At 29.9% G+C, this 16,319-nt stretch overlaps 1 protein-coding gene across 1 annotated transcript in view; it reads left to right on the forward strand.

Annotated features, from left to right (window-relative positions):
* The window catches only part of LOC118188448 (adenylate cyclase type 5-like), a 58,035-nt gene that overhangs the window by 8,053 nt on the left and 33,663 nt on the right, over positions 1-16,319 (forward strand). The window contains exons 4-8 of the mRNA XM_035358913.2: positions 1,414-1,535; positions 1,931-2,170; positions 5,993-6,151; positions 9,938-10,177; positions 12,125-12,272. Of these exons, the coding sequence (XP_035214804.1) occupies positions 1,414-1,535; positions 1,931-2,170; positions 5,993-6,151; positions 9,938-10,177; positions 12,125-12,272 (909 nt within the window). The remainder of the gene's footprint in view (positions 1-1,413; positions 1,536-1,930; positions 2,171-5,992; positions 6,152-9,937; positions 10,178-12,124; positions 12,273-16,319) is intronic.

A 16,319-nucleotide genomic window follows, 5' to 3' on the forward strand; every position in this document is an offset into this window, starting at 1 on the left:
CTCAAATTTTGCTAATTCTTATCATATGAAGTATCCACTACTTTATATAAATTATATTTTTATAAGATTATAAAAATTAAAATCTCATTTTTATATATTTTTATAATTTCGGCATTATATATTCTGCTGATCAACTTAAGGCTAATATTTTCTGAATAAACTGAATAAACAAAGCATTCAAACTAATACTTTGTGTATATGGTCTTGATTGAAAATTTTTTATAATGTGTGTATGGTTAAAGTGCATATAAAGAGGCCAAACAGGCATTATATTTGCTGTGAAATAATTATTTTGTAGCTATATATATATATATATATATATATATATGTAAAATATTGGGTCACAGTGAATAAGTCCATGCTGTTCTTCATTGGGTTGGTGTTTTTACCATGCCATTATTTTATCAGTATAAAATCTACAGATATACTCTACAAAACAATACAATATGCAATAACAAGATATTGATCATTACATCATAAATCAATGATTATTCACTCATTCACTCAGTGGTGTAATCATCTTTGTTAAGGACTGCCTGCAAGTGTTCAAGTAGAAGTTCAGTGCCTCTCCTGTAGTACTGTTGTGGTTTTGAGTTGAAAAAATATGTTAGCCAGTTGCTAAGAAAAGCTTCATCATGAAACTCCTGTTCCTTAATGTGTTGTTAGAGAGAGACCATAAAGGTAATCTGAAAGGATGCTAAATATGTCGAACGTGTTCATTTTTCTCTACTTAAAATTCCATACTGTTTAGGCTTGAAAATGGCCAAAATGAGATGTTAACAACATGCAAGCTCCTGTTCACAGCAATCAAACTCTAATCTGAAGAGAAGCAGTTAAATAATGAAAGATGAAGGCTTCACAATGCAGTTCTGCCAACCCAATGGAGAATGGCACAGACTTATGCACTGATCCAGTATATAAACAGAAAGGAGACTTTTATATTGAGAATTATAGATAGGTAATATTTTAGGAAAAAAGAAATTAGTTTATTTACATTACAGTGGGTTGTTTAGCTATATAGCTGGCAAACAAATGCAATGATTTCATTTCATTTCATGACATCAGTGGTTATTTTAAATGTTTATACATTTAAAATGCCAACTGCAGAACAGCGGGAGATAAAAGCTTAATTATAGGCAGGTTAAGCGCAATTTTAAATGTTTATAAGAATGCACTATATTTCAAAATCACCCAAATTATTAAAATCATAAAATGCATTTTAGTCAAAATTAGTATCATTTAATCAATGCATTTTTAATTCTGCAATATTTTTAAACACATCCTTTTTTTGGGTGGGAGGGGTTAACTCAGCATAAATTTTAAAGGTATATTTCTAGAATATTTAAAAATATTTTTGTGAGTGTAAATATTGTGGTTTAAAAAATATTTAATTTATGATAATTTGCATTTCAGGAACGCTTGCTATTATCTGTATTGCCACGTCATGTTGCAATGGAAATGAAAGCAGACATAGCTAATAAACCTGAAGATACCATGTTTCATAAAATATATATTCAAAGACATGAAAATGTTAGGTATGTTATGTTAGGTAGTGTTTTATGTGTTAGGTAATGTTTATGTAGTCTTTTTTTTTTCCTGTGCTGTGTAAAGCAGATTTAATTTTGCATATTCTTTGAAATTATCAAAACTTTACCTTTGTGATAGTAACTCATTGTTTTTGATAAAAATCTACAGTATGTAAAAATTCATCATTTTTAAATGCAGTCTTCAGAAAATTAGATCTAAATCTTTCTTGTCTAAACATTTTGATAAATGCATAAAAAATTCATTTCTTGAAAATTTTATTATTTTTGTGTATTTGTTTTAGTGTCTTTTCTGTATAAACTACATTTAAAGATAACCATCAAATGATTTTGAATGACGAATGAATGTGATATGCTAATAGATCTTAAAATTTTTTCTCTTTTAGTATTTTATTTGCTGACATCTGTGGTTTTACTAGTCTATCTTCTCAATGTACTGCAGAAGAAGTAGTGAAAATTCTAAATGAGCTTTTTGCAAGGTTTGACAAATTAGCAGCTGAAAACCACTGCTTGAGAATCAAACTGCTAGGTGACTGCTATTACTGTGTAAGTGGATTACCTGAGCCACGAGTTGACCATGCCCAGTGCTGTGTAGAGATGGGTCTTGATATGATAGAAGCTATTGCGTAAGTTCTTTGAATTTCAGTATAATTTTTTAATATCATAAACCTAAAAAAAAGTAGAAACAAATATTAAATTTCAGATTTCACGTGGTGAATTAAAAAACTGTTTGGTATTTTCCAGTTATTAGGATACTACTCTCTTTCAAATGCAAAGAGGACCCCCTTCTAATGGCTGAGTGACTATAATAAGGCCACTTCATAATTAAGACCACTGAATATTGAGCTCTCGACCTGGGTTTGATCCCATGCAAATTGAGGTGCGTGGTTTTTTTCCAATGAATACGAGCCAGTTTCCCGTAGAAATTCTTTCATAAAGACATCATTCTCCTAAGCAAGCACCTCGATGAGCTTTGGCATACTTGTATAACTTAAAACCTAATGAAATGGTAAACAAACCTGCTTTCGTTTGATGTTAATTCTAACTAGGTGGCAATCCTAATGATAATACTGCTTCAGGGAAAGAATAAGTGTTTTATTGAATTAAAAATAAATGCTGAAAACAAAGACAAATACAAAAATTTTCATGTAAGAAAAATAGAAAATTAACTAGATTAATTTCTGGTTACATGGGAGCCATAAAACTGCCAATTTCATTTAATATTACTGAAAATATATCTAGTCTAGAGTATAGTATATCTAGTCTATATATCTAGTCTATAGGAGTCTTTTCATGCAATTGACTCTGCATTAATTTAGTTAAGTAGTAATCTAGGTGAAAGTAAAGAATATCACATTGACCTTTATTTCACTGCTTTGTAACCTTTCAATAGTTTATGTATGCCATCCAGTGTCAAGATCTGTAAAACTGTATTTACAATAACTTAATCAGATGATTTAGAAACTGATAGATATGAACATCTCTATAGATGTTCATATCTATCAGTTTCTAAATCATCTAATTTGAGCACTTTCCAATAGAATAATAATTTATACTTCCTATTAAAAGACTGCAAGCTGGTAAGCACCAGAGTAAAGTCTGCAGTTGATTTATCAAGTCAACCTTGTCCCTTTTAGAGAAAACAACAAAATCAGCTACTGTAAAACTTTGAACACATATTTAAGCTTGGGTGTTCAGCTTGATAATAGAAACTTGGGAGTATTAGCAAGCTACAGAAACCAAAAGGAGGATTTCTTTTTAGCCCACCTTAGAGTCAATCCCTCTCAAACAAATCATAATTATCTTTGAAATAGAGGGTGAACCTGTTTATTCTAACTGTAATGCTATTTTGTCAGTACATCACTTTTCAATAGAATGTCTGTATTTTAACAGAGTTCTTTTAAAGTATTTTAGCAAATGCGACTTACTTCTTGACTGTACAGTTTGGAAAGAGGTAAACACCATTTTTTTTCAGAACCGATAAAAGATGGGTCTTTATTATTTAAATTTATTTGGTTTCAAAATAGTTTCTTGGTATTATTCAGAAGTCAAACAACAAAAATAACTGTTATATTTGCAAGTTTTCACAGGACTAGTTTTGCTGATTTTACTGAACCATCATCCTCAGCTGCAAAAGTGCAAATGAAGGAGATAAGATATAGTGATAAAAATGGCTGGACAAAAGTTAAACTACTGGTGCCATCTATTGATGAAATGAGAACTAAAACACTATCTCCTTAAAAGCTAAAGGCAAAGTTGGATTGGATTTAGGGTCGTTAACTAGAACAGAAAGATTTTTCTGAATGTGAAACGCCTCTAGAATATCTAATTCACCAATGAAGATGTTTTCTGAATAATTTTGGCTGCAGAAAAATTGAAAATGTGATTTTCGGACCAACAACATCGGGTAACACAAGGACTTCTGTGTTTACTTTTTTCTCGCATATACCTCATGTTCCTTAACTCAAAATTTTAAGGCTGTCTTAGTTTGACAAATGTAAATCAAACAGTGCTGGCAAGGAATCCTTTAAATATCCCAGGAATTCATATTCGGAATGGGGTCGTTAAGTATGGAACTCTGAATTTTATTGGTATTATTTATAAACAATTTGCAAATTTAATTTCTACAAAATACTTGCAGGCATTATTTCCTTCAGAATTGTGTAGGAACATTGGCACAACCTTGGCGGGATCTTCACCAATTTTTATGGTCGACAGGATACTACATAGTACCTAAATTTCAGTGTATAAAAGAAAGAAATGTGAAATTTTATTTCAGTGAACACATTCTACTCATGTATTTACCTTTTAGTTATAATGGAGCATTTTCATTTTGTAAATATTAGCAACAAATTTCTAAAGTGTTGTCTGCTACATAAGGCTGAAAGAAATGCAAATTTGCATTCCATTTGAAATAAAGCAGTGCGTCCCCTGCTTGGGGTTTATTATTTATGATATTTTCTAAAGATTCATTTGTAATATATTGGCCATAAACGTTTCCATTTTTGTCAAAACCTTTAATTTTACTTGGAAGAGTAATTTGGCAAAAATAAAGCTTGTAAATTTCATGGTATAAAAGAGTGAAGTATGAAATTTTCTTCTAATTAACATATTTTAACACATTTTACTAATGTATTACTTTTAGTTGTAATGAAGCATTTTTTAAAAAGCATTGGCAACAATTTTCTGCATTGTTGTAAGCTACGTAAGGCTAAAAGGAATGGAAATTTGTACCTACTCATTATCAGGTATAGTAGTAAATAGAGGACCTGTTTTAGTACGAGTCTGTGAATGTCTATCTATTTTTTGAGTCATTGGGTAATCGCAGCTCATATAAATATTTTGCTAAATATTCCATTTTTAGCTTCCAGGGGTTAAGCGAAATAGTTGCATGAATTTTTATATGTTTTTTTACCCTTCATCTAGTGTAAATGCAAGCAAATGTTTTTTAAGATGCCATCTGAGAACTTTCAGTTGTTGATTTGGTAAGGAAAGCTGCTCTCTCCCCCCCCCAAAAAAAAAAACTGGTAGTTCATTCTAAGTTCTATTGTTCATTTCTAAAAATGCAGTAACTAAGAAGTTATGTCTATTTTATAATTCATGATGATGCCAGAAAAACAAGCTTTTTTCCTCTTTGCTTATGTAAATGTTTATTAAAAGAAGGATTTATTTGTTCAGGGAGTTCTTAAGATTTCATATTTAATGTATCATATTTTTATATTAATGTCATTATTTTATATTAATTTCTGAACATTTTCTGTATTTGAAAGAGTGATGGTTAAAATATCAGTGTTCATGCTGTTATAAAATTGTTTTCATTATTTCAAATGATTCTTATAGATCATGTTCCTAAATGCATATATCTTTCTGATATGAAAGTCAGTTACAGAGATATCAAAAGGGAAAATTATGTTTACTGTCTATGAATATGAGTCAATAATTCATTTAAAATGAATTTGTCTTTTTTAAAAATTAATTCCTTTTTTAAAAATCTAATCACTGTAAAAAGATGTCTTAAGAAATTTTAAATTCTGTTATTACTAATGAAGGTAAAATAGCAAGATTCAATTCTGCTATATTTTAGTTCAGTTGTAGTAAAATCTAGTTTGAAAGATTTTTATTCTATCTTATGTTACATCAAATTTGCTGTCATGCCAAAAATTAATTAATTAATTAATTAATTAAATTTAAAAAATGCTGATCAATTTAAACATTTATTGGCACTTCTCTGAAATAATATATTCTGAATTATTGTCAAGTGTAATGATTAACCACATTGATTAAAAACTTATCCTTTTTTATTTGTATTTTGTACTGTTTGTGTCTAAATCTTCTATATAAATTAAAACTGTATATATATTGGAAAAAAAAAAAAAAAAAAAAGTTTAACATTTTAAGGATTTTTTGTGTAACTTATGTAATTTAAAATTGTCTTTGTTAACACTTAGTTTAGTCCGTGAAGTAACTGGTGTGGATGTCAACATGAGAGTGGGAATTCACACTGGACGAGTCCATTGTGGTGTCTTAGGTTTGAGAAAGTGGCAGTTTGATGTATGGTCAAATGATGTCACCTTAGCAAACTACATGGAAGCTGGTGGAATCCCTGGGTTAGTGATTTTTCAGTGTCTTGTGATTTGCCAAGCATGGGCATTTAGATTTTACAAATCATTTAAATCTTTCTTGAAATTCTTTCTTTACTTTTACTGAATAACTGAATTTTTACTTAAGTGAAGTAATTGACTTAAAAAATTGGAATATTTCTCACTAATTGGAGGATAATTTGAGATTGTAATTTAAAGTTCTAATGTATTTTCTGATTATCTACACCTTCAGATATTTTTGAGTATACATGCAGCAATAACCAACCTACACTTGCATACCTCATACATTTTCGCATGGATTTGCATACTTTATCTTTACCATCATTTCATTGAATAGTATTCACTTGTTGTAAAAGTGTAAGTATGGTCCATACATATTTTTGTTTTTCTCAGATTTCTTGATTCTTATAAAAATGCTTTTATTTTTATTATTTATGAATAGACTAATGCTTATGAGCAAAGGAGATACCTAAACAAACAACAGTTTTCATTGATTAATAAAGTTGCCAATAAGTTAGAAACTTTTTGTTAGACATTTTGCAGATAATCAAATTACCAGTTAATTAAATGATAAGATCATAAGCATTTATATGAAAGGTTAGTGAATAAAGAAGTATTTCTGCATTAAATCAATTTATATGTGCACCTGCAGATATACAGGCATATATTGGGATATTGGGTACTTTTCCATTTTGCCGGCACAGGCGATAAAGTTGCCTGCCAATAATGGTACAACTGATGCCAAACAGAATATCCTAGCTGGTAACCTTTTACGCCTTATTTTCAAAACCAATAGCAGCCATTTCTTTCTTATCAGATTGATTGTTTCTTTCAATACTGGCATAGAATTATATAGAATTTTTACCAGATATTTCAATTTTATGCCCCAAGGCCATTTGTGGTAATTAAGTCAATTAAAATTCAATTACACAGCTCACCCAAAGTCAAGGGTTAAATTCATCAATTCTAATAAGAATGCACTAGTGAAGTAAAGCACTGCGGTTTTACATAATTTCTGAATAAGCTATTCGTATGAATGGAAATAATTCTTGCATTTACACTTGTATTCCCAATTAAGATTTAACTTGAAATTAATGTAGATAATAACTGAGAGAATTAGATTTTTGTAGCATAGTTTAACGTGAGATGAGATCACTTGGGGTCATGTGATATGAACCAGCGAATCAGGATGGTGAACCATGAAAGCATAGTGCATTCTTAAATTCATGTCTTTTACAAATTTATTGTCTTTTCTTACAAAATTTTAAACAATATTAAAATGTTTATGCCTTCAAAATAAAAAAATTCAAAATTTCAAAATAAAAGAACTAACATTTGTTAAAATTTTTTATGTGTATGTTGTCGCCAATAAAGCCTGCTTGCGCCGCCATAACAGAAAAGTACCAGATATTGTTTCAACTTTCTTGTGCTTTCTTGTTAATTGCAGTAAAATTATTGCAAATAATTACTTTCAAAATGCAAGTAAAAAAAAAGAAAAGATAAACTGTAATTGACTTATAGCCTGTACAAAAACTAAATGGGCTTAACGAGAACTAAGCACGTTCACATAAAATCAAAGCTAGGATCTTATGACTGTGTTATGATGTCACGCTTATCCATTACCAGTGTTAGCCTCATCCGTTCTTGAAGAGACTTAATGTATTACATGCATACATCGTATACACTGCCCTATTCAGTAAAGTGGTTAATGTATTGATTGCTATAATGTTGGTTCTGGGTTTGAATACCTAGTGAAATGCGTGGTGTTTGCAGTTACCTATTCCCTTACTCTTGCAAGTGTAATTTAAGTCACCCATTGTAGTCTGTCTACCTTGGCAACCCTCAACCTCCTCATAGCACGATAGCTAAATGACTGATGAGCTGGGCTATTCTTAATGAATACTTAATGAGCAATCCTATCCATTGGATTAATTTTTGAATATATTTGATGCAGTGAATCATATATTTAAAAAAAAAAAAAAAAAAAAAAGGAAAGTTTTCAGATTTTACTACACTCAAAGGGGCTTTTTTAACATTTTGTGTTACCTTTGTTTATAAGATATCATGTTTTTCGCACTTAAACCATAAATTTCAGCATAAAATTCAACAGCAATATCATAAAAAAGATACCTTGCGCATAAAATATCCGTGCTTGAAGATGCATGCGATGTTAATCGAATGCTTTGAAATCGTTGAGTTTTACAAAATATAAAATAGATAATAAAACAAATTCCAGATTCCAAATTTGGGTTTCCAGATGCCAATATTCGAGTGGAGGACTGCATTATTCAGAATTTGATGTTTCTAGGTACTCTTGTTTTTTCACAATGTAAGAAATGTACGTACATTCATACAGATTCTTCATTTATTATTTAGTTTCATTATTTTATTTAATGTTATATTAATAAATTATTTAAATTTTTAAATATAATGCATGTCTCTAATATTTGGTGAAAACATTTTGAAAAATGATTCAGACTTTTATAGTGAACCAGTGCCATAAAATGAATGCTAGACAAATTGACCCTATGGGCTAATAAAGTGGATTTTTAATATTTTTTATTTAATAGTAATTTTTTATTTTTTATTATTTTCCATTTTATTTATTTATTGGTAAAATAGTATATTATAGTTAAATACAAATTTAATTTGTATTCATTATTTTAATGATTATTATTTATCTCTTATTTTCTTTACTTTGATTCAATTTTACTTTATTTTAAATCTTATAAATATTTTTATATTTAAAAACTATTACCATTTGCAAGTAAAAATTTTGATGTGTTTTGATCAAAAATTAACTTTGATTCTTTTCCTGTAATTATTTAATGCAATATGCAATGTTAATTTTTCAGGAGAGTAGATATTATTGCTGTATAAGTTCTGATAGAATACTTTTATTAAACCTGTAGGGGAGAGTATAAATATTGGGCAGATTCAAATGCTAATGTGTAAATATTAGGTGGATTCAAATGCTAAAAGTGTTATTATGGTCACAATGAAAGAAAATCGCCAAACACAGATTATGCGGCTTGGTAGGGGAAAAAGAGGGGGAAGAAAAGAAAAAGGAAAAAACACCAATGCATGGAAAGACTAAAAATGTCAGTGAAAGAAGAGTAAAATGTTACAAAATTACTTATATTTATTTGTGTATAGTTTTTTTACTTATACTAATTTCTTGCATTCAGTGTTTTGTGAGCTTCTTGCATATACTTTCTCAAATTGCTGTTGATATTATTTCCAAATGGTTTTCTTTTCCTATGTACTGGTGCCATGTAAATTTTGCTAGGTGTGACTCAAGGTGATTTGAAATTATACATAGTATTCTTTCAAGACAAAAAAATTTTACTTTATAATAGAGTATGTGAAATTGATTACAGAACGCACCTTTATTGAATAAATTAGGTTTTTGTGAGACCCAATTTGAGATGCAACGTTAAAAGATGCAGAAAAAAAAAGAGAGGCGTTCTTGCTGGAAATAAACTAGTTCTTTGGTTCTCAACTATTTTTTTTCAGTCATTGTAGTTTATTTACACATGGGCAGAATATCCATCCATTAAATGATCTAAGGACCAGTTAAAATGTGTGAAACAGTTGTAGACTGAAAAAATTATTACTTATATGAAGTATTAAGTGGGGTTTGTTATCATTTGGCAAATAGTTGTGGCAATTAATCAGAGAGGTGGTGATTTTCTGCCGTGGCTATAGTAACACAAAAGCACTCATCCTGATGTTAATTTATGTATGCATTTACATTTTACAGAAGTATTCAAAATGATTATTTTCTAACAGACATGTTCACATTACCCGGGAGACTCTGAACTGCTTAAACAATGAATATGAAGTAGTTCCAGGTTATGGTGGAGAGCGACACAAGTATTTGAGAGATCATAATATTGAAACATTCCTTATAGTACCAGATGAAAAGAAACGAATCAGTTCTGTTCGTCCTCCCCAGTATACAACTCCTAACAATGTATCCAAAGAAATGAGAATGATGGGGCATTCTGATCTGCGCAAGTTTGACAATAGGTAGTATTTTGTTCTCAAATTTTTATTTATTTTGGTACCTCGAGTTATATATATGTATATATAGTATTTTAAATGGTTATAAGAACAGCTTTCAGAACATAAATCATTACTCACCAGGACATGTTTTTGAAAATACTCAAGATTAATAAAAGTTAAGATTAAACTATTGTAAATAAAACAAAATTCATAAGAGAATAAATGTTTGTGGATGTATATATATGTATATTAATTATTTGGTTGATATTTCAATCATTCTTTTCTAAAAAGCTGCTAAAACAATTATGCACTTGTATTAAATTGGCATAAATTCACACCAGTCTGTAAATTAAAAATCTGCTGACTTTTTGTGATCATGCTGAATTTTTCAATGCATGGACTTTTTTTAATTTGTTTTGATTAGAAATTTACTTTTATGCTGATTTCTTAAATTAGCAAAAATTTGCAAATTCAGAAAACAGATATATTAAATCTAAGCAATGCATTTTTTGCTTGTATTTTAAATTATATTCTTTATTAAAATATTTTAAAAGAGACTGAGTAATCAAAGGTAAGTGTGTAGTCCATTCTTATCCTAAAAACTAAAATGGAAAAGTTTGATTCCCATGTGAGGAAAAATAATTTCAGAATTTAGGACTTCTGACATCATTTTTTACTTGCTTTTAGAGATCACTTAATAGTGCATTAGAATAATTTGATTTCCCCCTCCATTAGATGTCATTCAGAGATGTTCTTTTATGATTTACTGTAGTGTAACATTCTTTAATTTATATATATATATATTTTATTTATTTACAGTGTGCTGAAGGAAATTTAACATGGGCTAGTTAGTGCATGTGTTTAACATTATTAGTTTTCTAATGCTATAAACATTTTATTAATATTTTCATGCTTTTTTTTACTTAAATTAAGAATTATAATCTAATAATCATACAAAAATACTGTATTCTGGAACTATAAAATTCTGTAAGATTTTGTGTATATCTTTTTTGAAAAGAATTATGTCTCAGATGTATTATATTATTAATTCTTTTCACTTTTAGTAACAACTTTAATAAGCAATATTCTTTTCTTAATCTGTTAAATATAGAAATCTTTTTCTAAATTATTTTAATTTTAGTTACATACCAGAGCAAATATTTCACTATTTAGTTTCTGTGTGATCTCTGAATATGATCTGAAACATTTTTTGGTCAATTTTTGTTGTACAGAGGTCAAACTTATGTATTTTATGTTTTAAAATGAGTATAATGTTTTACTATAACCATAATGTTTAACAATGTTCATAAGGACCTGGAGGCTATATATAAAAAAAGTTGTTGCAATTTTTAGAAGTTTTTGTTTTTAATTTAAAAAGGCCAAAACATGGATATGTGAGTTTTTAAAAAAAAAATTTATTGTTGAAAATTTGATGGTAGCATTTAATTATAATTTTGATTTGTGGTTATTTGAGCAAAGTCAGTATGGATAATACTATTTTCCTAAAGAATTTAATGGCAGACATTTCTTCATTTGCCTATTACCAAATCAAAAGCATCTGGGTACATTCATTGAAATCTTGCATGAAAAAACATGTGTAGATCAAAGCATAAGGAATCAGTATTGGCTGCAAGTTATTGTTTGAGATTGGTTTGGTGTGTTTGTGCATGCATTGGCTGCTGCTTCATTAATGGAAGCATATGCTACTGCTGTATCATATGTTAATTTTCTTCTATTTGTAGCATTTGCTGCTAACCATTAGGAATTTAGTATGCTTTCTAAAATAGTGGCATATAAGTTTAAAATTATTTTAAGGATTATAATCTTTATTAGTGTATGTACTTGGAATTTGTTGTAGAATTTTTATTGACTTATTTAATGCATTTTTAAAATTCAGTATTAGTTTGTAAAATTGAAACATTTAAATTAATTTTATTAACAATCTAAAATTTAATTCCCTGCCTTATTAAGCTATCGAAGACGAGAGTTTAAAAATCCCCAAGATGAAGTCAATGATTATTTATCTCGTGCAATTGATGCCAGGAGTATAGACAGACTCAGAGATGAACATTGCCGACCATTCACAAACTCTTTTCATAAGGCTGAAATTGAAGAAAAGGTAATTATAGATAAACCCTCAGAAAAAATTAAATTCTGAAAGTAATGTCTATTTTTGAAATTTACTGATTCAAGAAAACTATCAGCATATCTGTGAAACTTTCCATCAATCTTTTTATGTATCTAAAGCAAAAATATTTTGGGGATAAGTAAATGACTCAAAAGTATTGAGTAAAATAATCTCAAGCAAAAATCTATTTTTGAGGTACATTTTATATATTTTGTATATGTTTATAATCAGATTTCTTGATTTTGTTTACTTGCAAAATAGAAAAATAAAATAAAATTACACTGAAAGCTAAGTTGATGCTGTTTCACACTATAAAGCTTACTGATTTTTTAAAAGAATCCAGGGGGGAAATCTCATCATTATATGAATCATTATTTTTTTTTAATGCACCTAGTTGCTTGTGTGCATGTCATAGGTTCTCAGGTTTTCCTTATAATAAATAATATACATTGTATTATTAAACAGCTAATATTTGTTCGTTTTGTTTTAGAGTTAAATTTCTTTAAATATCATTGTGTGTATATGGCCCACCAGCGGCCGAGCGGTAACGTCGCTGAACACTGGTAGTTCGGTCCGAGGTTCGAATCCCGCAAACGGGCTGGCTGCATGGGTGTTTTCATGGTTTTCCCCATATGTAACGTGTATACGAGCCAGTTTCCCTTAAAAAGTCCTCCACAAAGGCATCCTTCCCTTAAGGCAGATGGCCCTCGAGTGCTTTGCCGTAATCTAATAAACCAAACCAAAAACCATTGTGTGTATATGTCTATGTGCATTGTCTGTCTGTGTGTGTGTATAAAAATCTATAAAAAGTAATTTTTTCCAGTAATTTTTGTTTCGTAAAGATGCTTATAAATTCAGGTAACTAATTATTAAACATGTGTCTGAGTAACATAGTAACATAATTACAATAAATCTTTTCCAAATGCATCATTCCTTAGTTTATGGTTTTCAGTATATAGTACTTGTATAATACTAGTCATTCACAAATTTACATATCATTGGAAATTGAAATCATTTAGTTAATGCTGTTCATAATGGAACTTTCAGTAACCAATTAAATTAAGATATACTATGTTTCTCTGTTGAGAAACAAATTTACTATTTAAGTATCTTTCTAACATAATTCTTTCCTATATATTGCACCTTGTAATAATTCTAAATGTAACAGGGTTGGCACGCTACCTGGAAAACCTGGAGAACCGGGAAAAGTCAGGGAATTCGAAAATTGACCAAAATATTCAGGGAAAAGTCAGGGAATTTTAAGTATTTTTGTCAAAATCTGGAAAAGTCAGAGAAGTTCATACAACGATCCCGCCAAAAAAAGCGATTTTTGCGCCGACGTCGGAAGAGGTAACTTTTTTGGCGAATTATGTATCACGTGAGTGTCATTCGGGTAGCTGGCATAGAGCCAAATTTCGCAGCTCCAATTTGATTGTCTTTTAGAAAGGCAAAGCAACTTTTGGTTTCCAATATTCTCGAGAATCGCATGTGCAATGAATGAACTAAAGAAAGTACCTGTTCTCGTATAAAACAAAATGGGTTTAATCCTCGTATACAGTACCATGGAGGTTAGAATCAAAGAATATGTATTGTAAAGAAGGAAAACCTCTCTGCAACAGACGTGGCTGTGGCTCCGTTCCATCATAGAGGGAAAACAGCTGTGCATGTCTGATATATCTGTTGCCAAAGCTCGAAACCGGTGTCGAAGTTCGAAGGTCACGTTATCAAGAGTTCATAAAATGAATATCGTTTAAAATTTCTTTAACCACTTGCGCTTAAAAAGACGTGCCACGCACGTCAAGATGCTTTTGTCTCAAACCGCGAGCGACGTGAACACCACGTTGATAAGCATTTATCGCAAAAATGAAAATAACGTGGTGCACGCGACGCCTAACAACGAGATTATTAATTTCTCGAGTTACAGCTCTGGATTGCACTCGCAGATGCGGAGCGGCGTAAATGAGACACTTTACGGCTTGTTATATTGTAGCGCACGGCACCGCAACCGTGAAGTTTAGTCTTAGCGCAAGTGGTTAAACTCTAAAGGAAAAGAAAATATTTTTTGGCACAAGTAAATTAATTCATGGATTAGTTATTTTCAGGGGGGAAAAAAACTACGAAAATCCGTTTTTAAAATTATTGCGAAAAATCCAAGAAGAAACGTCCTTTGATAAAACGTTTCTTCTTGGATTTTTTCGCAATAATTTAAAAACGGATTTTCGTAGTTTTCTTTTTTGTCAAAAAGCGTTTCTTCTTAACACGTGTTTCTCAATTTCCTGTACACATCGCGGAGAGGGAAATTCTGGCCGCCAGGTTCCGTCGCCAAATCCCTTGGCAAATTTTCCCTCCGCATTCTAGCGGCGTAATAGCATTTTACTTGTATGGAACCTTTTCTTCTTTACATAGACGTTCTTTGGTTAGATAATAATGGGATTTGGCGACATCTTGATGCGCAGTAAACGGGTCATTTTGGTCTTGGCGACAATTTTCAAAATCGTGCCAAAGCCTTACCGTATACTAGAATTTTACCGCAAAATCTTTTTAAACTTTTTTTTTTTTTTCTTTTCTTTTTAATAAATACCTTGCCACTTTGCAGTAAAATAAAAAAATAGTAATCAGTCATCTAGGCTAGCCATGTAATATAACTATATTCCCTAAAATATCGTTGATTATTCTAATTCAATTTTTAAATAATTATTTTTATGTTATTCATATAATTTAATGTTGCTTCTTCCCTCTAAATTTATTTATCATTAGTAAATAATATTTCCAAATTGCAGGAAATTTTCTCTGGCATAATCCTGAAATTAATTATAGCAGTATGATAACATACCATCACGAAATTTAATGCACATATTTTTTCCTTATGTATGCTGCAAAATAAATATAAAATACCTCAATTTATTAAAATAGATTTCTTTCTTTCGTTTAGCTGCAGAATGTCTGCAAAAAAAGCCTTATTTTATTCCAGATTGGGAAGATTCTAATCTCAATCTTCAGTGGAGAAAACAACAACTATTATAATTATATTTGTGTTTTCAAGTGTTAAGGTGCCTTTTAAGAACATACCTCACGCAAATTAAATTTACCTAAAATCTAACTTAACTATTTAGCATTGCGTTGTGATTTATAAGGACCGGATTAGCCTCGTGTTAAACTGGTGATGATCATGAGTAATAATTAAATAAAACATACATTTGTTATCCAATATATATATCTTAAATTTTATTAAGTTTCTTAAGTGGAAAACTAAACAAAATTATCAAACAAAATATACCAAGAATAATTAAGAATAAATGTCCTCTGGGATTTATTGAATAATTAAGTGAATTTGCTACACAATACAAGTAATACTGTAATTAATTTACCTCTTAGCACAGCCAACGTACATTACGCAGATAGACTGGAATTTTCTTGAAACACACCTGGAAAAGTCAGGGAATTTCATTTTCCTGTTTGAGTGGCAACCCTGATGTAACAAATAAGTAAATTTTTCTTATCTGTTTCTTTCTGCTGCAGACTCCATTTTTCAAGGCTGGTGTTTATTTTCACAGCAAACAAAACTACCACTGAAGAAAACAGCTGAATTTTGTTCTAACAAAAATTTCATTAAAATTATTTAAAGCTATTTACATTGCCTAATACTCAATTGAAACATTATTTTTTACGTATGTTGCATACTCTTATATGCTTCAAAGTGAGAATCTCTAAAAGTTCTTAGTTTGTAAGGTGGCCCTGCATGTGATAGTTAAAAAAAAAAAAAAAAAAAAATGTTTATCTGGCTGTCTGTAGTGCATTTCCTTAACGCTTAGAAAACATGTAATTTTATGTTCAAAATATTTTAACCGAAGTTCTCATTTATCATTTTAATTGCACTGCAGTGAATTACTCTGGTTTTAGATGTGTTTAGTTTCTGGATAACAATATGAGATACAGTAGATTTTCAAGTGCACAATATTAGTTTTAGGGTATTGATTGCTACTACATTATTAAAAAATGCCACATTGAATGTATATGCATACATAGTGCATTCATTTT

Source organism: Stegodyphus dumicola, chromosome 4, assembly GCF_044657685.1.
Source record: "Stegodyphus dumicola isolate Sdum_Otavi_A_Nest chromosome 4, ASM4465768v1".
Taxonomy (NCBI): domain Eukaryota; kingdom Metazoa; phylum Arthropoda; class Arachnida; order Araneae; family Eresidae; genus Stegodyphus; species Stegodyphus dumicola.